Source organism: Trichosurus vulpecula, chromosome 3 (assembly GCF_011100635.1).
Source record: "Trichosurus vulpecula isolate mTriVul1 chromosome 3, mTriVul1.pri, whole genome shotgun sequence".
NCBI classification, from domain to species: Eukaryota; Metazoa; Chordata; class Mammalia; order Diprotodontia; family Phalangeridae; genus Trichosurus; species Trichosurus vulpecula.
The window spans coordinates 210,187,101-210,212,485 of record NC_050575.1 but is presented as its reverse complement, the minus strand read 5'-3'; the positions used below and the strand labels follow the sequence as shown (position 1 = coordinate 210,212,485).

Sequence of the window (25,385 nt, the reverse complement as noted above, 5' to 3'; positions counted from 1 at the left end):
TAGAACTTCAAAGTTGCTACAATTTTCATCTTTCTAATTATTAGTGATTTTAGAGCATTTTTTCATACGATTATTAATAGCTTAGATTTCATCTTTTGAAAGCTGCCTATTCATATTTCAGATCACTTTTTGTTTGTTTGTTCTTTTCGAGGTAATCAGTGCCTTGTTGAAGGTTGCACAGCTAGTTAGTATCAAGTGTCTGGGGCCAGATTTAAACTCAGCTCCCCCTGACTCCAGGGCCCGTGCTGCAGATACGCTTGTGCCACTTAGCTGCCAAACATTTCAGATCACTTTCAAGGGTTTCTTTTGAAGTCCATAGATTTAGTGTCAGAAGGAAGCTCCAAGGTCACGGGATCACAGAATCATAGCTCTAGAGCTGGAAAAGGCCTTAGAGACTATCTGGTCTAATCTCTTCATTTTACAGATAAGGAAACTGAGGCCTAGAAGATACATGGCTTGCCCAACGTCACACAGGTTCTATGTGTCAAAGTAGGGATTCGAGCCCGGGCCTTCTGACTCTAAACCCAATGTCCTTTCCATTGTACTTTACTTTAAAAGGGAGTCTTGGGCGTGTAGAACCTTTCCCGTATCTCTCAGGAGAGTTCAGTACAGTGCTTGAGGACAATAGAGAAACTCAATAAAATTGCATATTTCTGAATATTTAAATACTTCAGGGAACTATAATTTTGCTATTGTGGGCATTCCTTCCAGAAAGACAGAGGGCAACCCCTTTGAGCTTTAAGAGACTATTTTTCAGAGTTGCTCTGGATGAAAAATTCGTCACCTTGTGGCCAGCCTGGTGACAAATCTCTACACGCTCCACCGGTTTGGTTGTCAGACAGCTGACGTACAGCATGATGCTACTGGCTCCTTCGTGTAACCGATTTCATGTATAAATTTAGGGCTCTCTTTTAATTCCAGCACTTTCCCTCCGTTGGTTATTTCCAATTCATCCCGTCTATATCTTGTTTGTACAGTTGTTTTCATGTTGTCTCTCCTGTTAGACCATGAGCTCTTTGGGAGCCTGGTCTGCCTTTTGCCTTCTTTGTATTTTCAATGTTTAGCACCATGCTTGACACATAGTAGGTGCTTAATAAGTGTTTACTGACTAACTGATTGACTTAGATATTTTATCATTAGTAGCACTAATTTTCAAATATCAGTCATGGTTAGAATAAATCTTTAAAAATCACAAATGGAATGAAGAATGGGATAGAGAGAGGCTGGGGAAGGAGAAGAGAGAGTTTTTTTCTTGAGGGAAATGTAGGAGTTAGGAAAGAGAGGTAAAGAAAGATCTGAGAATGTACAAATGTGTGAGAAAGGTGGCCTGAGATAGGACATACTAAGTAGAGTGAATAGCTAAAGAAAGAAGAAAAGAGGGATTATAATATGTACATAGTTCCTCTAAGAGGGAAAAAGAAATATGGTGGGGAACCTGTGGCCTTCAGGCTACCAGTGGCCCTCTAGGACTTTGGGTGTGGCCCTTTGACTGAATCCAAACTTCATAGACCAAATGCCCTTAATCAAAGGATTTGTTCTATAAAACTTGGACTCAGTCAAAAGGCCGAAAAGGGCCCAAGGGCCTGGAAGGCCACATGTCCGCCCCCCCCCACCAAGCCCCAGGGGCCCTAGTCAGCCACCAGGAGGCACAATTGGTTTAGGACCCTACTCCACCCCTCACCCCCTAATCTATCCCACTCCATTCCATTTGTGATTTTTAAGGAAAGAATTATTTTAACCATGGCTGATAGCTGAAAAGTAGTGCTAGGGATGATGCAATTGTATCGAGATCAGTCAGTTAATAAACCTTTATTAAGCCCCTATTATGTGTTAAGCATGGCGCTAAGTAATGAAAATACAAAGAAAGGCAAAAGACAGTACTAGCTCTGAAAGAGTTCGTGATCTAACAGGAGAGACAACATGCAAACAACTATGTACAAACCAGCCATGGACAGGATAAACTGGAAATAACTAACAGAGGGAAAGTGCTAGAATGAAAGCAAGCCCTAAATTTATGAATGAAATCCGTTACATGAGGGAGCCAGTAGCATCAAGCTGTACATCAGCTGTCTGACAACCAAACTGGTGGAGCACGTAGAGACTCGTCATCAGGCTGGCCACAAGGTGGTTTGGTCACAGCACGTAATGACCTGCTGAGGAGCAGGAAAAAGGGTGCATGCAAATGTCTGGAAATATGTGTAAGATTCCCGTAAGCTGGGTGTTTACAAGTTTGGAAGGCTTATATTATACTCTCCTCTTGTTAAGATGAAGTAATAGGGATGCAGACTTCATAACAACCTGGAAAAACCTACACGACATAATGCTGAGTGAGCGGAGCAGAGCCAGGAGAACGTTGTGCACAGCCACAGATATGTGGATTCCGTGAGGACCAACCCTGACATACTGCGCTTCTTTCAGCAACCTAAAGGGGCAAGGACAATTCCAGGGGACTCACGATGGAGAATGCTATCTTCATTCAGAGAAAGAACTGCGAAGTTTGAATACAGACTGAGGCACACTACATGCTCGCCTTTTCTGCTTCTCTTTTGTTTTTGTTTTTGGGGTTTTTTTTTTTTCTTGTTTGTTTTGTTTTTTTTTTTTTTGGTTCTGTTTCTTCTTTCTCATGATTCATTCCATTGGTCAAAATTCTTCTCCACGACTTGACTAGAGCATAAATTAATTCAATGCGAAGTTATACATGACAGTTATATGAGATTTCATGCCGTCTTGGGGAGGGAGGGGGGAGGGAGGAGAGAAAAACTGGAACTCAAAACTATGTAGAACCGTGTGTGGTAAACTAAAAATAAATAAAACACCTTTAAAAAAAAAAAGATGAAGTAATAGGGCCACTGAAAACACCCTTCTTTAATTCTAGGTTGATTTTTAGGGGTATAATATAGAACTAAAAATAACATGGTCCTCAAATCAATCAAGAAACATTAATTGTACTCATTGTGTGCTAGGCACTGTGCTAAGTTCTAAAAATCCAAAGGGAAAACAAAAGTAGCCCTTTGCTTAAGGACCTTACGTGCTAAGGGAAGAGATAACATACACGGATAGGTATGTACAAGGTTTATATAGAGTGGCTAGACAGTGGCCTCATAGGGAAAGGTACAAGTAGCTGGGGTGGGGGTGAAGAGGAGGACAGAAAAGATCTGCAGAAAGTAACATTTGAGTCGAGGCTTGAAGAAGCTGGATATTCTAAGAGGTGGAAAGAAGAAGAAAGCATCAAGGTCTCATCTCTATTAGGAGTTAGCAATGGCTGGTATTAACAGAATTTCAGATTCCTAGAGCTCAAAGGAATCTTAGAAAACATCTTGTACAATTGTCCTTTATTTCTATCTTGCAGCATCAGGCCAGCTGTGCTAAGTTGCTGGTGTGATAGAGCTATTAACAATCACCCTTTGTTTCAAAGAGGCAAGGCAGGGTGATGGGCCCAGCTCCATGGTGGTTATGAGTAACATTTTGACCTGGGATTTCCAAGCTTCTAGTTTCACCAGTGCCTAGAAAAGTTGGAGGAGACGGAGGGAGAGAGAGGAATACCAGACTTCTATGGACAGGAAAAGCCTCCTGATCTGAGAGCCCAAGCTCTTAATTTCATTCCTCTTTGACAGCTGCCTCTCCCTCGATTCCCCCATCCCTTCTGGAACCAGTTTCCAATTCTTGTTGAAGACTCAATTATCCCCACTGCTACCACCCTTTTTAACAGTCTCCTTACCTTTCAACTGGGGAGAAGTAATAGACTCTTTTTCTTTTTGAGGGGAGAAGGCAAAGCAATTGGGTTAAGTGACTTGCCCAAGGTCACACAGCTAGTGAACGTCAAGTATCAGAGGCTGTATTTGCACTCAGGTCCTCCTAACTCCAGTGCTCTATTCACTGTGCCACCTAGCTGCCCCTGAAGACATAGACTCTTAGCAGTTTTCCTTTTCTCTAGTCCCTCCTCCCTTCCGGACTAACCTGTACACTGCCATGAGATTTATCTTCCTAATACATCTGAACATAGCACTCACCTTAGAAAATTGGAAAATTCCAATGGATTCCTTTGTTCATCAACAAAAGTCCAAACTTTTAAGCCCAACCACTACCAATGAACAAGCATTCACTGAGTACCTACTATGTGCCAGGCACTATTCCAGGCACTGGAGATACAAAGACAAAAAGGAAGCAGTCTCTGCTCTCAAGGAGCCTGAGTTCTGTCAGAGGAGACAATATGGGTGCACACACACCCACCCACCCACACCCACACCCACACACCCACACCCACACACACACACACACACACACACACACACAATTGTTCTGCAGGATCGATGACATCATGAGGGTGATGTCTTGATTTGCATGTGAATTGGATTTAAGTGAGGTAGAGTTGCATTAAGTTGTCAGCCTCACTTTGCCTCCAGAGTCATCAAGTCCAGTAGTAAGATATAAGTCAAGATGACTGGTGATGGCCCAGGATGCAGAGGATGACCTTGGTCTTTCTAAATTAAGGTCTTTCCCCAGGCTTTGGTTTGTCTGAGGCAATGACCATTCAATGACTAGGGGCTAGATAAGAATTAAGACAAAAGATGGACTAATACATACACAAAATACAAACAAAATAAAAAGGTAGTTTTGACAGAGGAAGTGAATGGACACCCATTCTCTGCTTTTCATCTTCATGGAGGAGGAGCCCCAAACCTTCAGAAGTAAGCCATTCCATTTATGGATAGCTCTAATGGTTAGGAAGTTTTTTCTTGAAATTGAGCCTAAATTTGGCCCTTTGGACTGCTACTCACTGCTCCTAGTTCTATCCTCTGAGGCCAATCAGAGCGAGTATGATCCCTCTTCCACACGATGGGATGAATGAATCCCATATATCCTAGGAATAAGAGGCTGCCGTGATGGTGTAGAGAAAAGGACCTTCATAGATCATCAGTCAGAGCTTATAAACCAGCAAACATGAGGTACAACTACTGATGCTTCTTGAATCTTTCTGAGGCATCATGGATTTTAAGTCAGAGGCTCAGGGCTCAGATCCCAGTTCTGCTACCTGTGTTACCTGGGGCAAGTCACTCAATCTTTCTGGGCCTCAGTTTCCATACCTGTAAAAGGAGGGAGTTGGAATAAATGACCCCTCAGGCCCTATCCACCTCTAAATTCTATGAATGTTCTATAGAAAAATATCAGAGCTTCTGAGAAGTTGGTTTTCTTTAGCCTGTAGTCTGGAAAAGATGCTCTTGTGTGTGATTCTAAGCCAGGTTCTGGGCCCCATTATTCCTTGGCTGTTTAATAATATTTAGCATTTTTACTGCTTTCCTCCACTCTTTGTTCCATTAGTGACGCCTCGGAAGGCCTCCAGGCAGGACACATCCTTAGATGGTCCCTGCCAGCCCATCTGTCACACAGGAGACAGTTCCAGTGTAGCCTTTCTGTTTTTAGACTCCAGGAAGGTTGAACATTTAAAATACATAGTCTGTCTATTTTTTATAAACAGTTGGCAGGAAGGACTCCTCTGGGGGCTTAGCCAAGAGAGATAGTGCATTAACTTAAACGGATTTGATTTCTTTTGATTAAAATTTCAGGGCCCTTTCTGCCCTGGGAAGAACGTATAAAGGCTTGCATAGAAGCTTCCCTCGGGGATTTAGAATCATAGACTAATCAAATGCTGGAGATGGAAGGGGCCTCTGAGATCATCAAGTCCCATGTCCTTATTCTTAAGGCTCTAGTGAGCTGAGTCCCAGAGAAATCAGGTGACTCAATTCACACAGAGAGTTAGTGGCAGACCTGGAATTAGGACCCAGGTCTTGTAACTTCCAGATCAATGCTCTTTCTTAGACCATCCTAGGAGTTTCAGGACCTAGATCAGGATCAAACCATAACCTTCATTTCTAGCCCCAACTCCTCCCCACCCCCCATCTCGACCTGACCCTCCCCACTCCCTCATCCCATTTGTATTATCAAATAGGCAAAACCAGTTTAAAATGAGCACAGAAAGACTGTAGGAAGGGGAGGAGTTGTCACAAAAGGAAGGTGGATACGAGAAGAGCAATGGTCCTGCTTCTTCTGTTACCTTTGCTTGGTGACAATCTGGCTGATGTTATGGGTAGTTTGTATATATACCCTCAGGTTTTTTACAGCACCAACTCCAGCCCCTAGAGCTGAAAGGGACCTTAAAAATCCTCTAGTTTAGGGATTCTTCACATTTTTGTGTGTTGTGGACCCTTCAGACAGTCTGGTGAAGCCTACAGAATCGTACCTTCTCAGAATCTTGTTTTTAAATGCATAAATAAAATCCATAGGATTGTGAAAGAAACCAATTAGGTCAAAAAAAAAGATTAATTTTTTCCCCTTCCAAGGTCAGAGACCCAGATGTGAGAACCCCTCATTTCAGCCCCCCTCATTTTACAAATAAGGAAACCAGTAGGATGAAGTAAAAGCATGCTGTAGGGGAGAGAACAAAGGGAATTGGATTTGGAGGGAGGAGAAGCCTGGGTTTGAACCCCTCTTCTACTCTGGCACTGACAAACAGACTCCGGGAAAGTGAACTCCCTCCTCTGTGAATCGGGGACGTTCAGCATGACTCAACTGGAGACATCCAAGTGTGCGATGGCCAAGTCAAATAGAAATGGAGGCCACTAAACCATACACAAGGATCCCCCTGGGTGCATATTGATCAGAATACCACTTATCGACATTATCTATGTTTTAGTGTATTTTTATTTATTTTGGTAAATATTTTCCCATTACATTTTAGTCTGATTCTGGCCTCATTGAGGAGTGTTGTGGGCCAAGTATTTGTCACCTCTGGTCTAAGCCAGGATTCAAACTCTTTCTAACGTACCAGTTAATTCCTCTCAAGTGTGGCTGTCACCTAACATTAGTGTAAGGCCAAGGGCATACGGCCAACGGCAGTAGTTTTTAGTACCCCAAGACTGTGTGCAACCCAGTTTATTTTTAAATTCTGCATGAAATCTTGTTTCTAAAAGAGGAACTGTGGTTGGAGATTTCAGTCCTACACTGCCACCTTCTGGCAGAGTGACCTATGCTCAAACTATCTCAGCCTTGTAGGCTCTGGGGATGGAGGGATTTCTCTTTGTCTGCAAAGCTGGGATCAACTCCGTTGTGGGACTTGATGCCCCTCTTTGGGAGAGGTTGCTGTCATTGCTAGAGAAAAGCTTTGTCATTATTTCTGAAACTGCAGTAGGTTACTTGGATGAGTTATCTGTATATTCCCTAGGGAGGCAGTGTGGTTGTGGACAAATCACTGGCTTTAGAGGCAGATGTTTTGTTATTCAGTCATTTTTCTTTTTTTTTTTCTTTATTTTTTTTGTGTTGGGAAGGCAGTGCAATTGGGGTTAAGTGACTTGCCCAAGGTCACACAGCTAGTAAATCTATCAAGTGTCTGAGGCTGGATTTGAACTCAGGTCCTCCTGACTCCAGGGCCGGTGCTCTACTCACTCCACCACCTAGCTGCCCCCTATTCAGTCATTTTTCAGTTGTGCACAATTCTTTATGATCCCTTTTGGGATTTTCTTGCTGAAAATAATGGATTGGTTTGCCATTTCCTTCTCTAGCTCTTTTTACAGATGAGGAAGCTAAAGTAAACAGGGTTAAGTGACTTGCTCATGTTCAGACAGCTAGTAAGTGTCTGAGTCTGGATTTGAACTCAGCTCTTCCTGACTCCAGCTCTGGCATTCTATCCATTGAGCCACCTAGCTGCCCCCCAAATGTTACATTCATCCCTATTAAATTTCATCTTGTTAGATTTAGTTCAACATTCTAGCTTGTCAAGATCTTTTTAGGTCCCGTCATCCAATGTGTTAGTTATACCTCCCAATTTTGTGTCATCTGCAGATTTGACAATCATGTCTTTACCTATGTCACTGATCAAATGTTAAATAACAGGGCTAGGCACAGGTCTGTGGTATGTTCCACTGCAGACCTTGTTTAAACTGACATAGAACCATTAATGACAACTCTTTGGTCTTCTCTACTTAACTAGTCCAAATCCAAGTAACTGTCCTATCCTACATTCCATATGTCCCCATCATTTTCATAAAAATAGCATAAGAGACTTCAAAATGCTTTGCTACAATGTACTTAAATTATACAACACTCTTTAGATCTACCAGTTTAGTAGCCTTGTGCAAAAAGTAGTTGAAATTAGTCTGGCCATGCTTGATGAAGCCAGACTATTTCTCTGTGATCACCAAATACTTCCTTTTCTAAATGTTCACCACCACACTTTAATAATCTGGCCTCAATTTTTTCCAGATACCAGTCTCTAGCCTATTGTTTACAGACTCCTTTCTCTTCCCTCTTTCAACAAATGGTATATAACACCTGCTATTTCCCACAATCTTTCAAGTATTACTGGCTCAGTAGTTCTATCCACCAGTTCTTTACAGACCCAAAGATGTAGCTCAGTCCTGGGTATTTGAACTTGTCAAGGACAGCTTGGTACTCTCTTATGATCTCATAAATACCAGCTTCCTCTTACTTGTTTGTTCTATCCTTTCCAGCCCAAAGATAATTTTCCTTGGCATAGACTAGAGAGGCAAACAAGGGCAGTGCATCTCAACCTTCTCTCCGTGGTCCATGCAAGAGTCCTCTCCCTTCTTTGATTTTTATTTTCCCCTTCGCAATATGGCTTTTGAAAATCCATATTTTGTCATTGTTCTTACCTTTCTGTGCCAATTTCAACTCATTCTGAGCTTCAGTCCTCCTAATGCTACTCTTAAAAGACTGTGTTACCAAACACCAAACATTTGTGTTCATTTTCCATTACCTGTCCTTGGTCGGTTAGTTCTTTGTGTGTCCAAATTGGTCTCTAAACAATTACCTCTTTCTTCCTCATCAGAATGGTTTCTATTTGTGCCTTTAGAATGTCATTTCTGAGAGCTTCCCATCCTACTTGGACTGATTTCCTCTAGATAATTTGAGTCTGTGGGACTCTGCCTATCCTTTCTCTGAAACCTGAAATCTGCTCTCCCAAAGTCTAGCCTGCATGTCAGACTATGATTGACTTCCCTTTCCTTAGTTACCTTAAATTTGAAGATGGAATACTTGTTTTTAGTCTAGCAACTAGTTCTTCTTTGTTGATCTAGGAAGAGTTTGCTGCTGGTCAAAATGTCTCTGGTAGATATGTGTGCTAAAAGCAGAAACATAAAGCAAAGCCAGAGACCAATAGCTCTATTAGCTTCACCTAGCCCATGAGAATCACATTCATAATAGATATTCCCTTCATTGGTTCCTCCTATTTTTAAAGATGAAATTGTCATTAATAAATCAGGAAATTATTAGCTTTTCTGCACTGGTCAGAGAAAGGGCTCCAGCAAATGTCGAGGTAATTGAAGTCCTCTATCACCATTACAAGAGGCAGTGTGGTGTAGAAAATAGAGGCCAATCTTGGAGCCAAGAAGACCTGTGTTCAAATCTTACCTCTGACAAGCTGAGAGACATCCTGTCTATGTTACTCTGGGTGAATCGCTTAATTTATCAGCATTCTAGGAAACTCACTAACACTGTAAGTTCCAGAGAAGATATTGACCTATATTGGTAGAGATAATTTCCTTATCTGGGAATGCCTTATGTCAATGAAATCCCAGGTCTAGCTTCTCTCCCTATCCTCACTATAGCAGGTTTCCAGGCCAGAAATATGATCTGTTTCCCAAACTCTTCATCTCTTCCCCCTTTCTGTCGGTGGTCTATAGCACACTGATAACAATATTGTTTTTTCCTTCTGTTTCTGTTCTTCCCCATGCTTTCCCTTCTGGTTCCTGGATTTCCTCATGTGAGTATTTTCCTAATCCACAATGCTATCCACTCCCTCTAATTCCCCTTAAATATCTCGTTCCCTTTTAATATGTTCTATCTTCCATAACGTAGTCCAGTCATCAAGTCTAAGGAACACTTGCAAGATACCTTTGTGTTAGGATCTGCAAGTCTGCTAACCCACCTGTCTTTCTAACTTCCCTTCTCCAGGTTTGCAATGTCATTCATCCCCCATTCTTCACTTTCCTTTACTTCCTCTAGATCTGATCCATTGCCAAGCCTGGGGTATCCTATTGCCACTATATCTCTCATGGCCCTCTCCTCCTAACTCTTGCCATAATCATCCTTTTGTACTTTATAAAGGGATTTATAAAGAAGTATTTTTAAAAAACTTTTAATGCATTAACACCTTGTTGCCTCTGTTACCTTCTCCTTCTGTGAGGTCATTAACTGGACTCTTTGTATCCTAATTGAATTGACTCCATTTGTGCAAAAATCTTTTAACTTTATGGAATCACAGCATTCTAGGATTACCTCTATACTTTATTTGAGAAATCTCCCCTTAGCCATAATTGTGGAAGATTCTTCCTTTCATTCTCCTTTAATTATTTTTATGCCATGTTCTCTTACATTTAAGTTGTATAATCCCTTATTAATCTGCATCCATTTAGAGATTACTGTAATACATAGATGGTATAAGTAAGATGTTGATCTAAACTTAATTCTACCAAACTGGTTTCCAAGTATCCCAGTGGTTCTTGTTGAATAGCAGGTCCTTGTCCTAGTAGGTTGTTTTCTTGGCCTTATCAAATACTGGACCACTGTGTTTTTGATGGTAGGGATGCCCTGACTATTTCCTCACGCTGCCCCTCTCCCATCATGTATATTTCTGAACATTTGTGAATATTTTGCATTCTCTTCCTTCCTTTAATAGAACATAAATATGCTAAAAAATTTCTTCATGTATAATTGTGGGAAAAAATAAAGTACTATTTAAAGCAAAAACAAACAAAAACAGAACATAAGTGCTTGTAAGGCAGGGATTACCTCTCTTACATCTTTGTATCCCCAGTGCCTAGTATGGTGACTGACCTATAGGAGAGATGCTTCCTAAAGAAGAAATGTGGGGGGCAGAGCCAAGATGGCAGAGTGAAAATAGCTTCTCACCAGAGATCTCTCACAAATTCTATCAGATACCTCTAAAAAAGTGAATCTGAGCATATCTGAGAGAGTTAGAAGCCCCAAGTAGACTGAGTGTGGCAAATTTCCAAGCCAAGAGAGTCCCCAGGATGGATCTGTGGGCTGGGAAAGTGCCCGGAATAAGGACTACACCAGACCACACCAAAGTGGGAGCAGCTGCAGAACTCAGCCAGTGATCCAGACTGGGAGAACACTAGGTGCGAGAAACTGGTGGTGATCCCCAGGTCTCTCAACCTAGGATGCGAGTCTGTTGGATCTACAGGAGGCAGCAGCACAGCGCATGCAGCTGCAAGAGCAACTACTCCTGAGGCTTGCAGCCCACAGTCTAAAGGTTTGACACTCACCTTCTTGAGCTTCCAGGAGGCATGATGACCAGGTAAAACATCTCTCATCCCTCCCTTCCTCACCCAGATAATACTCCCTTGGGAGAAACCCTGAAACAGAAGAGCTGGAAGCAGGGCTTCAGTAGCCAAACAGTGGGAGTTCTTGAGCTCCAGGGGGGGTGGAGCCAGTGAGGGTCAACACCAGGAACTGAGAGGTGCCTTCCCACAGCCAGGGGAAGTGGCAGACAGCAGCACAGACAACTTCTAGGGGTACCCATGCTGTAGCACAGCCCTAGAAGAAGAGGAGACTTCCAGCAGCCAGACCACCCCTCCCCCACACCTCACAAAACCAGAGGCCATAGCACACAAAGCCAGTAACTAGGCGCACGGTTCCCAGCACAAGAAACTTGGGATAGAGCCCTCTGAGCCCTAGAAACATAGATCCACTTTAAAGCCAGGAAAAAGATAACCAACATGAAGAAGCAATCTAGAAAACCAAGGACTACTGATTCTTTTTATTGAGACAGGGAAGATCAAAATACCAATTCAGAAGAGGACAGCATTGACACTATACCCACACCTGAAACCTCAAAAAAGAATGTGAACTGGTCTCAAGCCCAAAAAGAATTCCTGGAAGAGCTCAAGGAGGATTTTAAAAACCAAGTTAGAGAGGCAAAAGAAAAAATGGAAAAAAAAATTCACTGATGAGAACAAATCTTTAAGAAGCAAAATCAGTGAAATGAATAAGCAGGTCCAGAATCTAAGTGGAGAGAATGAATTCTTAAAAAGTAAAATTAACCAAATGGAAAAGGAGGTTCAGAAGCCAAATGAAGAGAACAATACATTAAAAATTAGAATTCGGCAAGTAGAAGCTAATGACTCTATGAGGCATCAAGAATCAGTCAAACAAAATCTAAAGAATGAAAAAAATAGAAGAAAATGTGAAATATCTGATTGAAAAAACAACTGACCTGGAAAATAGATCCAGGAGGGACAATCTAAGAATCATTGGTCTACTGGAAAGCCATGATGAAAAAAAGAGCCTGGACAGTATCTTCCAAGAAATCTTTAAGGATAACTGCTCCAAGGTCCTAGAAGCAGAGGGTAAAATAGTCCTGTAAAGAATCCACCTATCAACCCTTGAAAAAGATCCCAAATTGAAAACTCCAGGGAATATTGTAGCCAAATTCCAGAATTATCAGGTCAAGGAGAAAATACCGCAAGCAACCAGAAGGAAACAATTCAAATATCACAGAACTACGGTCAGGATCATACAGGATTTTGCAGCTTCTACATTAAAAGACAGGAGGAATTGGAATATGATATTCCAAAAGGCAAAAGAGCTTGGACTACAACCAAGGATCAACTATCCAGCAAAATTGAGCATAATTTTTCAGGCAAGGATATGGACATTCAATGAAATAAGGGAATTCCAGACCTTCCTGATGGAAAGGCCAGAGCTCAATGGAAAATTTGATCTTCAAATACAAAACTCAAGAGACACATAAAAAAGTAAACAGGGGGAAAAACCTTATTATTCAATAAGGACAAATTGTTTAATCCTTATATAGGATTATATTGTTTTATATATATATATATGTCAATTTTGAGAATAGTACAGTTATTATGACAATTGAAAGGGATGTACATAGACTGAGGGTGTCAGTATAAAATAACTGATATAATGATAAGAAAAACATAATTAAGGGGTGTAAAGGGATGGTTCTGGGAGAAGAGGTAAGGAGGTGGTAGAAAAGGGTAAATTATATCACAAGAAGAGACACAAAAACATAATATAGTAGAGGGAAAAAAGGCAGGGAGAAGAGTGGTATTTGAGCTTTACTCTCAGTGGATTTGGTTCAAGGAGGGAATAACATACTCTGATAAGTATAGAAATCAAACTTTTCCTGCAGGCAGTAGGTGAGGAAAGGGGAAAGAAAAGGGGTGTGGGGTGGTCAGAAAGGAGGGAAGAAGTAGCAAGGGGAAAAGGGTAAGATAAGGGAAGGGAGTCAATAGGGAGGGTAAACTGAGGAAGGTGGCAGTCAAAAGCAAAACTCTTTTGAGGAGTGGAAGGGAGGAGGGAGAAATAAAAGCATAAACAGGAGGGGGGAATAGGATGGAGAAAAAGATACAGATAGTAATCACAACTGTGAATGTGAATGGGATGAACTCTCCCATAAAATGGAGGTGGATAGCAGAATGGATTAAAAACCATAATCCTACAATATATTGTTTACAAGAAACACATTTGAAACAGGGGGATACACACAGGGTAAAGGTAAAAGGCTGGAGTAGAATATATTGTGCTTCAGCTAAAGTTAAAAAAAGCAGGGGTAGCAATCGTAATCTCAGACAAAGCAAAAGCAAAGATAGATCTAATTAAAAGAGATAAGGAAGGACACTATATCCTGCTAAAAGGCACCATAGACAATGAAGCTATATCATTACTTAACATTTATGCACCAAGTAGTATAGCATACAAATTCTTAGAGGAAAAGTTAAGGGAGTTACAGGAAGAAACAGACAGCAAAAGTATACTAGTGGGGGACCTCAACATTTCCCTCTCTGAACTTGATAAATCTAACCTCAAAATAAACAAGAAAGAAGTTAAGGAGATGAATAGAATTTTAGAAAAGGTAAATATGATAGACCTCTGGAGAAAGTTAATGGGGTTAAAAAGGAATTTACCTTTTTCTCAGTCGTACATACAAGGCACGTACTCAAAAACTGACCATGTACTAGGGCATAAAAACCTCACAATCCAGTGCAGAAAGGCAGAAATAGTCAATGCATCCTTTTCAGATTATGATGCAATAAAAATTATTTGTAATAAAGGACCATGGAAAGATAAACTAAAAATTAATTTGAAACTAAATAATCTAATCCTAAAGAATGAGTGAGTCGAAGAACAAATCATAGAAACAACTAATAACTTCATTCAAGAGAATGACAATGAGACAACATTCCAAAACTTATGGGATGCAGCAAAAGCAGTTCTTAGGGGAAGTTTTATATCTCTAAATGCTTACATGAATAAAATAGAGAAAAAGGAGACCAATGAATTGGGCAGGCAACTGAAAAAGCTAGAAAAAGAACAAATTGAAAATCCCCAATTAAATATCAAATTAGAAATACTGAAAACCAAAGGATAGATGAATAAAATTGAAATCAAGAAAACTATTGAACTAATAAATAAAACTAAGAACTGGTTTTATGAAAAAAAAACAATAAAATTGATAAACCTTTGGTCAATTTGATTAAAAAAAGAAGAAAACCAAATTACCAGCATCAAAAAGGAAAATGGTGAATTCAACTCCAATGAAGAGGAAATTAAAACAATAATTAATAATTATTTTCCCAATTGTATGCCCATAAATTTGACAACCTTAGGGAAATGGGTGAATATTTACAAAAGTATAAATTACCCAGGTTAACAGAAGAGGAAGCAAAATACTTAAATAGCCCCATCTCAGAAAAAGAAATTGAGTAAGCCATCAATGAACTCCCTAGGAAAAAATCTCCAGGGCCAGATGGTTTACATGTGAATTCTATCAAACATTTAAAGAACAATTAATTCCCATACTTTACAGACTATTTGGGAAAATAGGCAAAGAAGGAGTCCTATCAAATTCTTTTTGTGACACAAATATGATACTAATACTTAAACCAGGAAGAGTAGAAACAGAGAAAGAAAATTATAGACCTATTTCCCTAATGAATATTGATGCAAAAATTTTAAATAAAACATTAGCAAAAAAAGATTGCAGCGACTTATCACAAGAATAATACACTATGACCAGGTAGGATTTATTCCAGGAAAGCAAGGTGGTTCAATATTAGGAAAACTATCAGCATAATTGATAATATCAACCAAAAAGCTAGCAGAAACCATATGATCATCTCAATAGATGCAGAAAAAGCCTTTGACAAAATACAACACCCATTCCTATTAAAAACACTAGAAAGCATAGGAATAAATGGAGTCTTCCTTAAAATTATAAATAGCATCTACCTAAAACCATCAGCAAGCATTATATGTAATGGGGATAAGCTAGATGCATTCCCAATAAGATTGGGGGTGAAACAAGGATGTCCATTATCACCCCTATTATTCAATTTGGTACTAGAAATGTTAGCTGTAGCAATAAGAGAAGAAAAAGAAATTGAAGGAATTAGAATAGGCAAAGAAGAAACTAAGTTATCATTCTTTGAAGATGATATGATGATTTACTTAGAGAATCCTAGAGAATCAAGTAAAAACTACTTGAAATAATAAAAAACTTAGCAAAGTTGCAGGATATAAAACAAACCCACACAAATCCTCAGCATTTCTGTATAATACTAACAAAGCACAACAGCAAGAGATAGAAAGAGAAATTCCATTTAAAGTTACTGTAGACACTATAAAATATTTGGGAGTCTACCTGCCAAGACAAACCCAGGGCCTATATGAACACAATTGCAAAACACCTTTCACACAAATAAAGTCAGATCTAAATAAATGGAAAAACATCAGTTGCTCGAGGTTAGGCCAAGCTAATACAATAAAAACAACAATTTTACCTAAATTAATTTGTTTATTCAGTGCCATACCAATCAAACTACCAAAAAATTATTTTACAGAGCTGGATGAAATAATAACAAAATTCATCTGGAAGAATGAAAGGTCCAGAATATCAAGGGAATTAATGAAAAGAAATGCTAGGGAAGGTAGCTTAGCCATACCAGATATTAAACTTATTGTAAAGCAGCAGTCATCAAAACTTCTTGGTACTGGCTAAGAAACAGAGTGGTGGATCAGTGGAATAGGTTAGCTATGTTACTTGTAATTATATTATACATAATTCTATATGTCACATAGAATTCTGTATGTCATTCTATGTAATAGAGAATACATTAGAATTTTGTAATGTATTCTATATAAAATATAGACTACATATACATTGCATTATTCTACTATGTTATTGTTACATATATTCTATATATAATATAGAATTCCATATATAGAATATAATTATGTATAATATAGAATTATATATTATATAGATAATTTTATTGTAATATAGAATTATATATTATATTATATATTGAAGACTGGATTAAGTTCCTACTGCATACCAAACACTGTGCCACTCACTTTGCAAATATTATCTCATCTGATCCTCACAACTCTGCAAGCTATTGGTGCTATTATTATCCTCAATTATTATTATATGAAATATTATTATACAAAATATTATTACATTATTATATAAAATATTATGCAATAAGAGATGATGAATATGTAGATTTCACAGGAAGATGGGAAGACATATGAATTTTTTTTTGAGGGGAGAAGGCAGGGCAATTGGGGTTAAGTGACTTGCCCAAAGTCACACAGCTAGTAAGTGTGTCAAGTGTCTGAGACCAGATTTGAATTCAGATCCTCCTGACTCCAGGGACTGTGCTCTACTCACTGTGCCACCTAGCTGCCCCAAGGCTTATATATATTGATGTAGAATGAAGTAAGCAGGACCAGGTGAATAAATAGACGATAATGTAAATGAAATGACAGTAATAAGAAGGCAAACTCTGAGTGGTTCTTAGGACTAATTCTAATTCTGGAGAACAGATAATGAAACATATGGCCTTGTCCTCAAGAGGAAAGTGGGGGACTACAGGGTTAGAATATTATATACATTGCCAGAATTACTGTATCTGTTATAAAGGGAGGTTTAATGCTGTGTGAGTGTGTGTGTGTGTGTGTGTGTGTGTGTGTGTGTTGTGGGATAATCTGGAAATGGCTATGATATAAAACCAATCTCTCCTGTTAAGGAGCTCGCATTCTAATGGGGAAGACAACATGCAAACAATTATGTACAAACAAGAAGTCAAAGCTGCCAATTAAACGTATTGTTAAGGAAGCTCAGGCCATGGACACAGAACACCAGCATGTGGACAGTGGATATAACTGTCTTCCTCCTTGCTCAGCAGGTTAACCCCTTCAGAGACAGAATCTGCAGAGTGTTCTCCCATGATGATGTCTTCTCATTTGAAGATGTTTTGGGAATGGCTTCCGTCTTTAGTGCCCAGGCCTGCCCCAGCCTGAAGATTGAATATGCCTTCCGCATCTATGGTAAGATACCATACCATTGAGGGTCACGGTACTCAATGAATAAAAATAAATAAGACTTTGGGGGTCAGAGGGATGATCCTAGGCTTCTCTTCTCTTGCTTCTCTATGCTTCCTCCCCAGGCTATTTCACCCTGCCCCCCCCCCCCCAATTTCATGTAGGAATGTGCTAGAGCTAGCTTGAACTTGTTCCTTGATAAAGGTGATTGATAAATTTTCATGAGCTCTTATACCCTGGAAATTGGCAAACGCTACAAATCACAGCTTGATTTGTTTGGTTGATTGATTGTCTAGACTTAAGAAAGTGATGGAGAAAATGATCATAATGCATATTAAGCTTAAAAGTGTGTGGTGCATACATTTTTTTTTGGAGATCCAGATGTAAAACATTTACTAGTACATCTCTGGCCATAGGGGAATTGATGGAAGCATCCTATCCAGAAAAAAGGGCAGAGTTGATTTGATTGTGGTTCGTGGTTCCAAAACTGGACAAGGGGGAGTGATGAGGAAAGGTTACGTGGTGTCTGGTGAGGGTGGCCAGTCATTTGTGGCGGAGGTGACTGGAGACAGGGGAGGAACAGGTGCCTTAGAGTTTCGTTAATAAGATGCTGAAAAGGGACCCAAATCTATACTTGTGAGGGAAAAGGTCAAGTCAGAAAGGAGAAGCTCACCAAGGAAGGGTGCAAGGGCAACCAAGCAGGGGGAATGGGGTCTGGAGCTCACTGCCTGAATCCAAGAAAGGGGGAAACTGACTGTGATGTGCTGTCTTTTAGCAAATAAGGCAAGAATCATCCAACAAATTTTAAGAGGAAATAGATTTCCTAGGAGATCACTTTTTCTTTTGACAATAATTTCTTATGGCTACCTTAGCATGATGACATCACATGAAAATTTCACCTTGCAAATAAAAAGAAAAATGGATCCTGATTAGGAAACTTTCATCTTATCATTTGAGGGGGAAGGATGGGGATGGGGGAAGGGGAGGGAGGTAGGAAGGGGGTGGATTTGCACCTGCGATTTCATGGTGTTTGGTAATATCACAGATGCAGACCTGTGCCTCTTCTCTAAATTATAAGCATCTGGAAGAGCAAGTGGCCTGGAGCACTCAGTCAATAAACATTTATTAAGCACCGACTATTTGCCAGGCTCTGTACTAAGTGCTGGGGATACAAAGGAAGGCAAAAAATAGTCTCTGCATTCAAGGAACTCAGTCTAATGGGGGAGACAACCTGCAAACTACCATGTACAAACAAGACAAATTGGTGATGATCTTAGAGGGGGAGGTACTCATGTAAGAAGGCTTCTTGCAGAAGGTGGGCTTTTGGTTGAGATTTGAAGGAAGCCAAGAGATGAAGATGAGGAGGGAGGGAATTTCAGGCATGGGAGACAGTGAAAATGCTTAAAATTGCGAGATGAAGTGTCTTATACAAGGAACAGTAAGGAGGAAGAGATTAAGTGACTTACTTAGAGTCACTCAATCAGTTTGAGGAAGAATAAAGTCTTGCTGATTTGGAGGCCAGTTTTCTATCTGCAAGGCCAAATCTCCACTAACTTAGAAGAAAAAGGTTATAAAAAACTTTTCCTGGGAGCTGTGTAGGAAACTTATACATACTTGCAGGTCTAGAAGGAGAAAACTGACCACTCCCTGCCTGTGTCCATGGCCTGAGCTTCCTTAAAAATAAGCTTAACTGACAGCTTTGACTTCTTGTTTGTACATAATTGTTTGCATGTTGTCTTCTCCATTAGACCGTGAGCTCCTTAAGAGGAAAGATTGGTTTTATATCATAGCCATTTCCAGATTATCCCACAACACACCTAACACACCAACACTACTAAAAACTTCCTAACAGGGGTGGTTGGATGCTCCAGGGTAAGGAGGCCCAGGTACTGAGGGAACTCCGTTCCAGGATGAGGCAGCATGGTCTGGAAGTCTGGGAGTGAGGAAGGGCTGGAAGGGGAGGGAGGCATTATTGCTGGTAGGAGGAGATGCTGCCACGTCATTCTGGTTACTATAGCTGGGGAAGGCTAGTCCTAGAGCTGGTCCCTACCACTCTGTGTGTGGCTGGTAGATTGCGGAGGATCCTTTAGGAAGGGATCAAGAAACAAACTGCACCCTTTTGTAGACCCTGGATTAAGTAAGTCCGAGTGCCATCTTTCAAAACCCATCAAGTTGCATGTGATGCTTCTCCTGGAACTCCTGGGTTGTTTTTGCTTCTGGATTGGCCCTAAGCCTCAGTCTCCCAAAAATTGATACTTTCCTTCTGTTTTTTTTTTCATAGTCTGGTCTCGATAGAAATAGAAAACATCTGGTTGGCGTCCATCATACACATGAATCCCTCGTGAATGTCCTTTTCTTTCTTCTTTCTCTTCTTCTTCAGCATAGAAAAAGAGCTGGGGACCTGGGTTCAAATCAAGCCCTGACATTTATTAGTCATGTGACCCTGAGTATATCACTTCATTTGCCGGGGCCACCATTTCCTCACCTCTAAAGTGGGGATAAATAATACTTGTATTACCTACAAGAGAGGCAGCTGGTGTCACGAGTAGAGAACTAACCTGGGAATCAGGAAGTGGGGATGGTGGAGGAGTTGGGGGGAGATGAGATTCAAGCACCACATTTGACACCTGCTGGCAGTATGCTGTGCCAGTATGCTGTGCCAGTAACTTAGCTTCTCAGTGTTCCTGCCCACTCTCTAAGACTCCATGTTGCAGAGTATGCCCTGATCTGCATGGATAGAGTCTGAGTTTCTTTATCTAGGTATTCCATATAACAATGAAACCAAAGCTCCAGACTATATCCTCTTATCTATCTCACTGGGTTGTTGATAAGTCACTGTCTGTGCCAAGACCATCTCCAATTGGGAATTAGCTTATTTCTAAGTCAATTTTGGTTTTCCTCATATCTCTTCCTTACTCAGGAAACTATAGTGGTTTCCTATTGTCTCTAGGATAAAATGTGAACTCCTCTGTTTGTTTTCTAAAGTCCTCCACAGCCTGGCTGCAATCTATCTTTTAAGGCTTCTCCAAGGCTTATTATCCTCTTCAAATATTGGCCAATTTACTTTTCCCTGTACATGACATTCTATCTCCCTTCTTGGTGTCTTTGTGCAGGCCCCAGGCCTCAAATGGTTTTTTTCTCCTCACCTCCACCTCTTGGTATCCTCAACTCCCTTGAAGACTTAACTCAGGTGCCGCTTCCTATTCCACTCCCTTCCAGTTGTTAGTATCTTCCCCATTAATTACTTTATATTTATCTTTCAGGTGTCGTTCTGTTGTTTTTTAGTCCTATCCAGCTCTTCGTGACCCCATTTGGGGTTTTCTTGGCAAAGATACGTAATGGTTCTCCATTTCCTTCCAGATGAGGAAACTGAGGCAAACAGAGTTAAGTGACTTGCCCAGGGTCACAAAGTGTCTGAAGCCAGTTTGAACTCAGGGAGATGAGTCTTCCTGACTCCAGGTCTGCAGTGCTGACCACTGTATCACTTAGCTGCCTAAGCTGGTGTAACTGGCCTTTAGTGGTATGAGGTTGAGAGGAAGATCTTCCCCTACCAATCCCTCTCAACTTCCTCATTATATTCAAGAATCACCTCTTCTCAGCAGATATGAATGAGAATGGCTTCATTGATGAGGATGACCTCCAATGCATCATCCAGAGATTGCTAAACACTACCAATGTGGGTGACGAGTTGCTAAAGAACCTGACTACACACGTATGTACCTGATGGGAGGGGGTCCATGGAGGAAGGGCGAAATCTGACTTTCACTTCACCACTGGTGGGTCCCACAGGGCCTAGGAGAGGTGTGCTAAATCCTTCACTGATCCAGTCCCTCAAATAAGTGGCTAGGAAGGCAGTAGAGAGAAACTGCTCTGTACCATCCAAACTCCCTCTCATGATGGCCAAGTGCATGCATTTGCAAAAGGCTGACTTTACATAGGGATCAAATGTGTGGCCACGGTCTAAGTAATTGGATGCCATTGCTAAGTAAGCTACATTCACCAGGGTCATCTTCTTGTTCCCACTCAGTGCCCTGCCCTTTTTTGGGAGGGGGAGGGGATGGCAGGGGGACATTCCCTGAAGGGTCGGTAAATGTTCCAAATTTTAACTCAAGGCCACAGAGTGAGTCTTTTCTATTTGTAGTTTTAGGGTTCTCAAGTGGACTATGCTGAGGAATGGCCAAGAGAGATCACAGGATCATAGGTCAAGAGCTAGAAGAGATTTCATAGGCCATCTAGTCCAAACCCCTCATCTTACAGATGAGGAAACTGAGGCCCAGGGAAATTAAGTGACTTGCCCAAGGTCACAAGGGTTATATGTGGGATTTGAACCTAGGGCCTCTGACTCCAGAACCAGTGCTTTTCCCACTGTACCTTTAGGGCTAGCTCATCTTGCCTCTAGAGTATTTCAGGGCCTTGAGTGAAACTTGGCCAAGCCTTTGACACATAAAAGTAGCCCAATATTTAATGATAACAATCCCACTGCTGGATTCAGGGGCATTTTCCGCTTTCCTAAGAGGTAGGAGATGCCATTCACGCTGGACTTTAGTGTTCTGTGACTCCATTTCTCTTGGGCTCTATTTTACTATCTTCCCTGTCAATTTTATGAAAAGAGATCAAAACTGTAACAAGGGTAGGGTAACTAAGGCTTTTCCCCAGGGTACTGAAATGTAGAGTGTGCTGGCAGCATTTATATTCCTCCAGCAACAGGACAGAAACAGCAAGAATACTTTTTTTTTTTAAAATAGGAAGCTTCCAATTGTCAAGTAGCATTGATTAAACACCTACTACTAGGTGGAGTGGTGTATACTTCCTCCTCCCCTTCCCCGACTTGACTATACTCTGAATGAACTCTTCTGCCCTGTTTCTTTATTCTCCTCTTGGAAACAGCTCAGGGTTCATGCTGCTGCTCCCCTTTCCACTGTCCCACTCCCTGGAATTAAGGTTTCATTTGTGTTTATTGTCCTGTGTGTAGAAATTGCTAGTTACAGCTCTATAGCCATCATATCCTTCCCCTACCCACCAATGGCAAAATCCAGTTCCGTGGCAGGGACTGTGTGCCTCGGTGTGTTGGGGGCATGTGAGGAGAGTTAACGTAAGGAGACATTCATGGAGACAGGAATGCCCTGGCCCTGAGCCTTCTCCATGAAGCTATCTGGGAGCCCTCCCAGCCAAAGAAGAAGGATATAGCTGGCACAACAAAACCAGGCAACACCAAATGCTTGGAGGGTGTAGGAATAGAGAGCTCCCTACTTTGCAAAGTTGCTTACTTAAAAAAAAAACAATCAAATCCAACCCACTTCTCCCACCTCCAAATGGCACTGTGCCTTCTAGGGACTATCCAGGTAAGGCTCCCTGGGGCCTCTAGCCCAGCTTGGCTGTTGTAAATAGCATGGGATTTCCAGAGTTCACACCCAAAGTAAGCAAGAAAGGGCTGGAGTTGCCCAGCAGATGTTTCCTCTAAAACATGACCTACTAGATGACCCTGGGGAATTTCTGGGCAAAGGGCCCAAGCCAGAGGGTACCTCAATGCCCTTTTCCCTACCTGTTCTCTACTTTATTATTTGTACTATCTCCTGGACTCCTCATTTCTTCTTTCTCCATTGCAGGTATTGGAAGAATCAGACCTGGACAATGACCACATGCTGTCTTTCTCAGAATTTGAACATGCCATGTCCAAGTCCCCAGATTTCATGAAGTAAGGAACTTTCCTCAGCAGCAGCTATAAAAGGGGAGGGGGAAGGGGAAAGGGAGTTTATTGACTGAGGGGAGTGGTGACAGTCAGCCCCATGCTTTAGGAAAATCATTTTGGTGGCTGAATGGGGAATGGACTGTGATGAGGTGAGACTTGGGGCAGGGAGACCAATTAGAAGACTATGGCAATAGTAAGGCATGAGATGATGAAGGCCTGTGCCAGGGTGGAGTGGAGATATCCAGGCTTCATATGAGATTATCTAGACAGAAGTTATAATATAGAGACAGGGGAGGAATTAGAACTCATTGGATGATAGATTGAGGCCCGATTGCTTAAATGACTTGTCAGGGGTCACACAGGTAAATGAGTAAAGAGCCATGATTTGGCCCTGGGTCCTCTGATTCCACAGCCAGCTTGCTTTCCATTGTACCATGTTGACTCCTGAGTTTTTAGGTCCCAACAGAGCCTGGAAAGATAGAAGAAACAATGAGGGCAACAGCCCAACTTTCTAGCCGTATGACCCTGAGCAAATCACATGACTTCTCTGGGTCTTACTTTCCTCATTTGTAAAATGGGAAAGGTTGGACTTTATCTGAAAAGTCCCTTTCTGTTCAAACATCCTGGGATCCATGTGTGTATTTATCTTGCCGGCAGCCTAATACAGTGGAAAGAGCCCTAGAGAGACTAAGGACCTGGGTTTGAATCCCAGCCCTGCCATTAACCATTCTACTGTCCATAGCAGTTGTTCCAAACTTTCTTGTCTTTCCTTAAGCCTCCCACAGCACTCGCTTTCCCTACTCTCTGAGGTGAGGACCTTGATGCTTCGCAGAAAAAAGAAAACTGGGACCATTTATTGAAAGCTCCCCCTTCTCCCCTCTTCCTCATCTCACATCACTCAGACATCTTTGCCCACTATCTCTTCCTTCCCTCCTGTCTGAGATGAAGAGGTGACAGGAGCACCCCCCTCCCTACATGTATCCTTGATCCCATCACGTTCATCTTCTCCAGCAGTTTGCTCCCACTATCATACCCAATATATTGCCTATCTTCAATATCTCCCTGTCTACTGATTGTTTTCTGCTACCTATAAACACACTAGCGTTCCCCCCGTTCTTTTAAAACATCCTCATTTGATCCTACCATCTCTGGTAGTTCTTGTCCTGTAACTCTTCTCCCCTTCTCGGCTAAACTGCTTGAGAAAGCCATCCACACAAAGCGCCTCCATTTCCTGTCCTCTTACTTCATTCTAAATTCTATGCAGTGTGACTTCTGATTTCCTCATTCAATTAAAACTGTCCTTCCTAAAGTGATCAGTGATCCCTTAATGGCCAGATCTATTGGCCTCTTCTCAGTTTTTATCCATCTCGGTTTGTCCCTCTACAGCATTTGACATTGTTGATGACATTCCCCTAGAAACTCTCTCCTCTCTGAGTTCTTGTGGTTCTCTTCTATCCTTTTAAATGCTCCTTTTCAATATCCTTTGATGGTTCTTCATCCGTGTCACACCCGCTAACTGTGGGTGTCCCCCACGGCTCTATCCTGGGTTATATTTTTTTCCTCTATGTTTTCTCATTTAGTGATCCCCCTGGTGCTTAGTGCAGGGCCTGGCACACAGTAAGTTCTTAATAGATGCTCGTTGAGTGACTGACTAACTGACTCCTAATTAGCTTGTGACTTTGAGCAAATCACTTCATCTTTCTGGGCCTCAGTTTCCTCATCAGCAAAATGAGGGAGAGGGTTATCTATATTAGTGATGATTATAATCCTTTGAAAAAGAATTGGGGCTTCCAGGGGGATATAACATGATCGGAAAGAATTAGAAACCATAAAGACTGTATCACACCCATGCTCAGCACAAGCAGAATTTCCTGTAGTGTCCAACACCTTCTGAATATTCTGCTCTTCTTCTAGTTCCTTTCGGATTAATTCCTGGGACCTTTGATGGTGAAGCTGCCTTACTGAGAACATCCTAACCAAATAGTTTTCTGGCTGCCACTGGGGAGACCTCTAGAATCCTGTTCACTTCTCTCTAATCTCTGGATGCTAAGGGAGGGATACAGTTACAAGTGTATCTCTGTTTCATTTAAGAGAATAAAGCCACAGTCAGGTATTTTCCTTACCCTTCTGGCTCAGTTTTCCTTGAACCCAGGCAGTGTACCATGTTGTGACATAAAAGAGGGTCCAACAGAATGAGCGGACTCAGTTAAGTTGCATGTAGCGTCCCTCTTGGCCACACTGTCTATCAGGTTTGCAGACTGTACTAAGACTGCCAATGCTTGGGAGGACATTTTATTAGATGATAATT

General features: G+C 41.2%; 1 protein-coding gene across 1 annotated transcript in view; it reads left to right on the top strand.

Moving 5' to 3' along the window:
* Window positions 1-25,068, top strand: part of CIB4 (calcium and integrin binding family member 4) — an 84,779-nt gene extending 59,711 nt beyond the window's left edge. Inside the window, exons 4-7 of the mRNA XM_036748088.1 lie at window positions 17,253-17,394; window positions 20,991-21,100; window positions 22,995-23,083; window positions 24,992-25,068. Coding sequence (XP_036603983.1) covers window positions 17,253-17,394; window positions 20,991-21,100; window positions 22,995-23,083; window positions 24,992-25,022 — 372 coding nt within the window. The 3' untranslated portion in view covers window positions 25,023-25,068. The remainder of the gene's footprint in view (window positions 1-17,252; window positions 17,395-20,990; window positions 21,101-22,994; window positions 23,084-24,991) is intronic.
* Window positions 25,069-25,385: the final 317 nt, after the last annotated feature.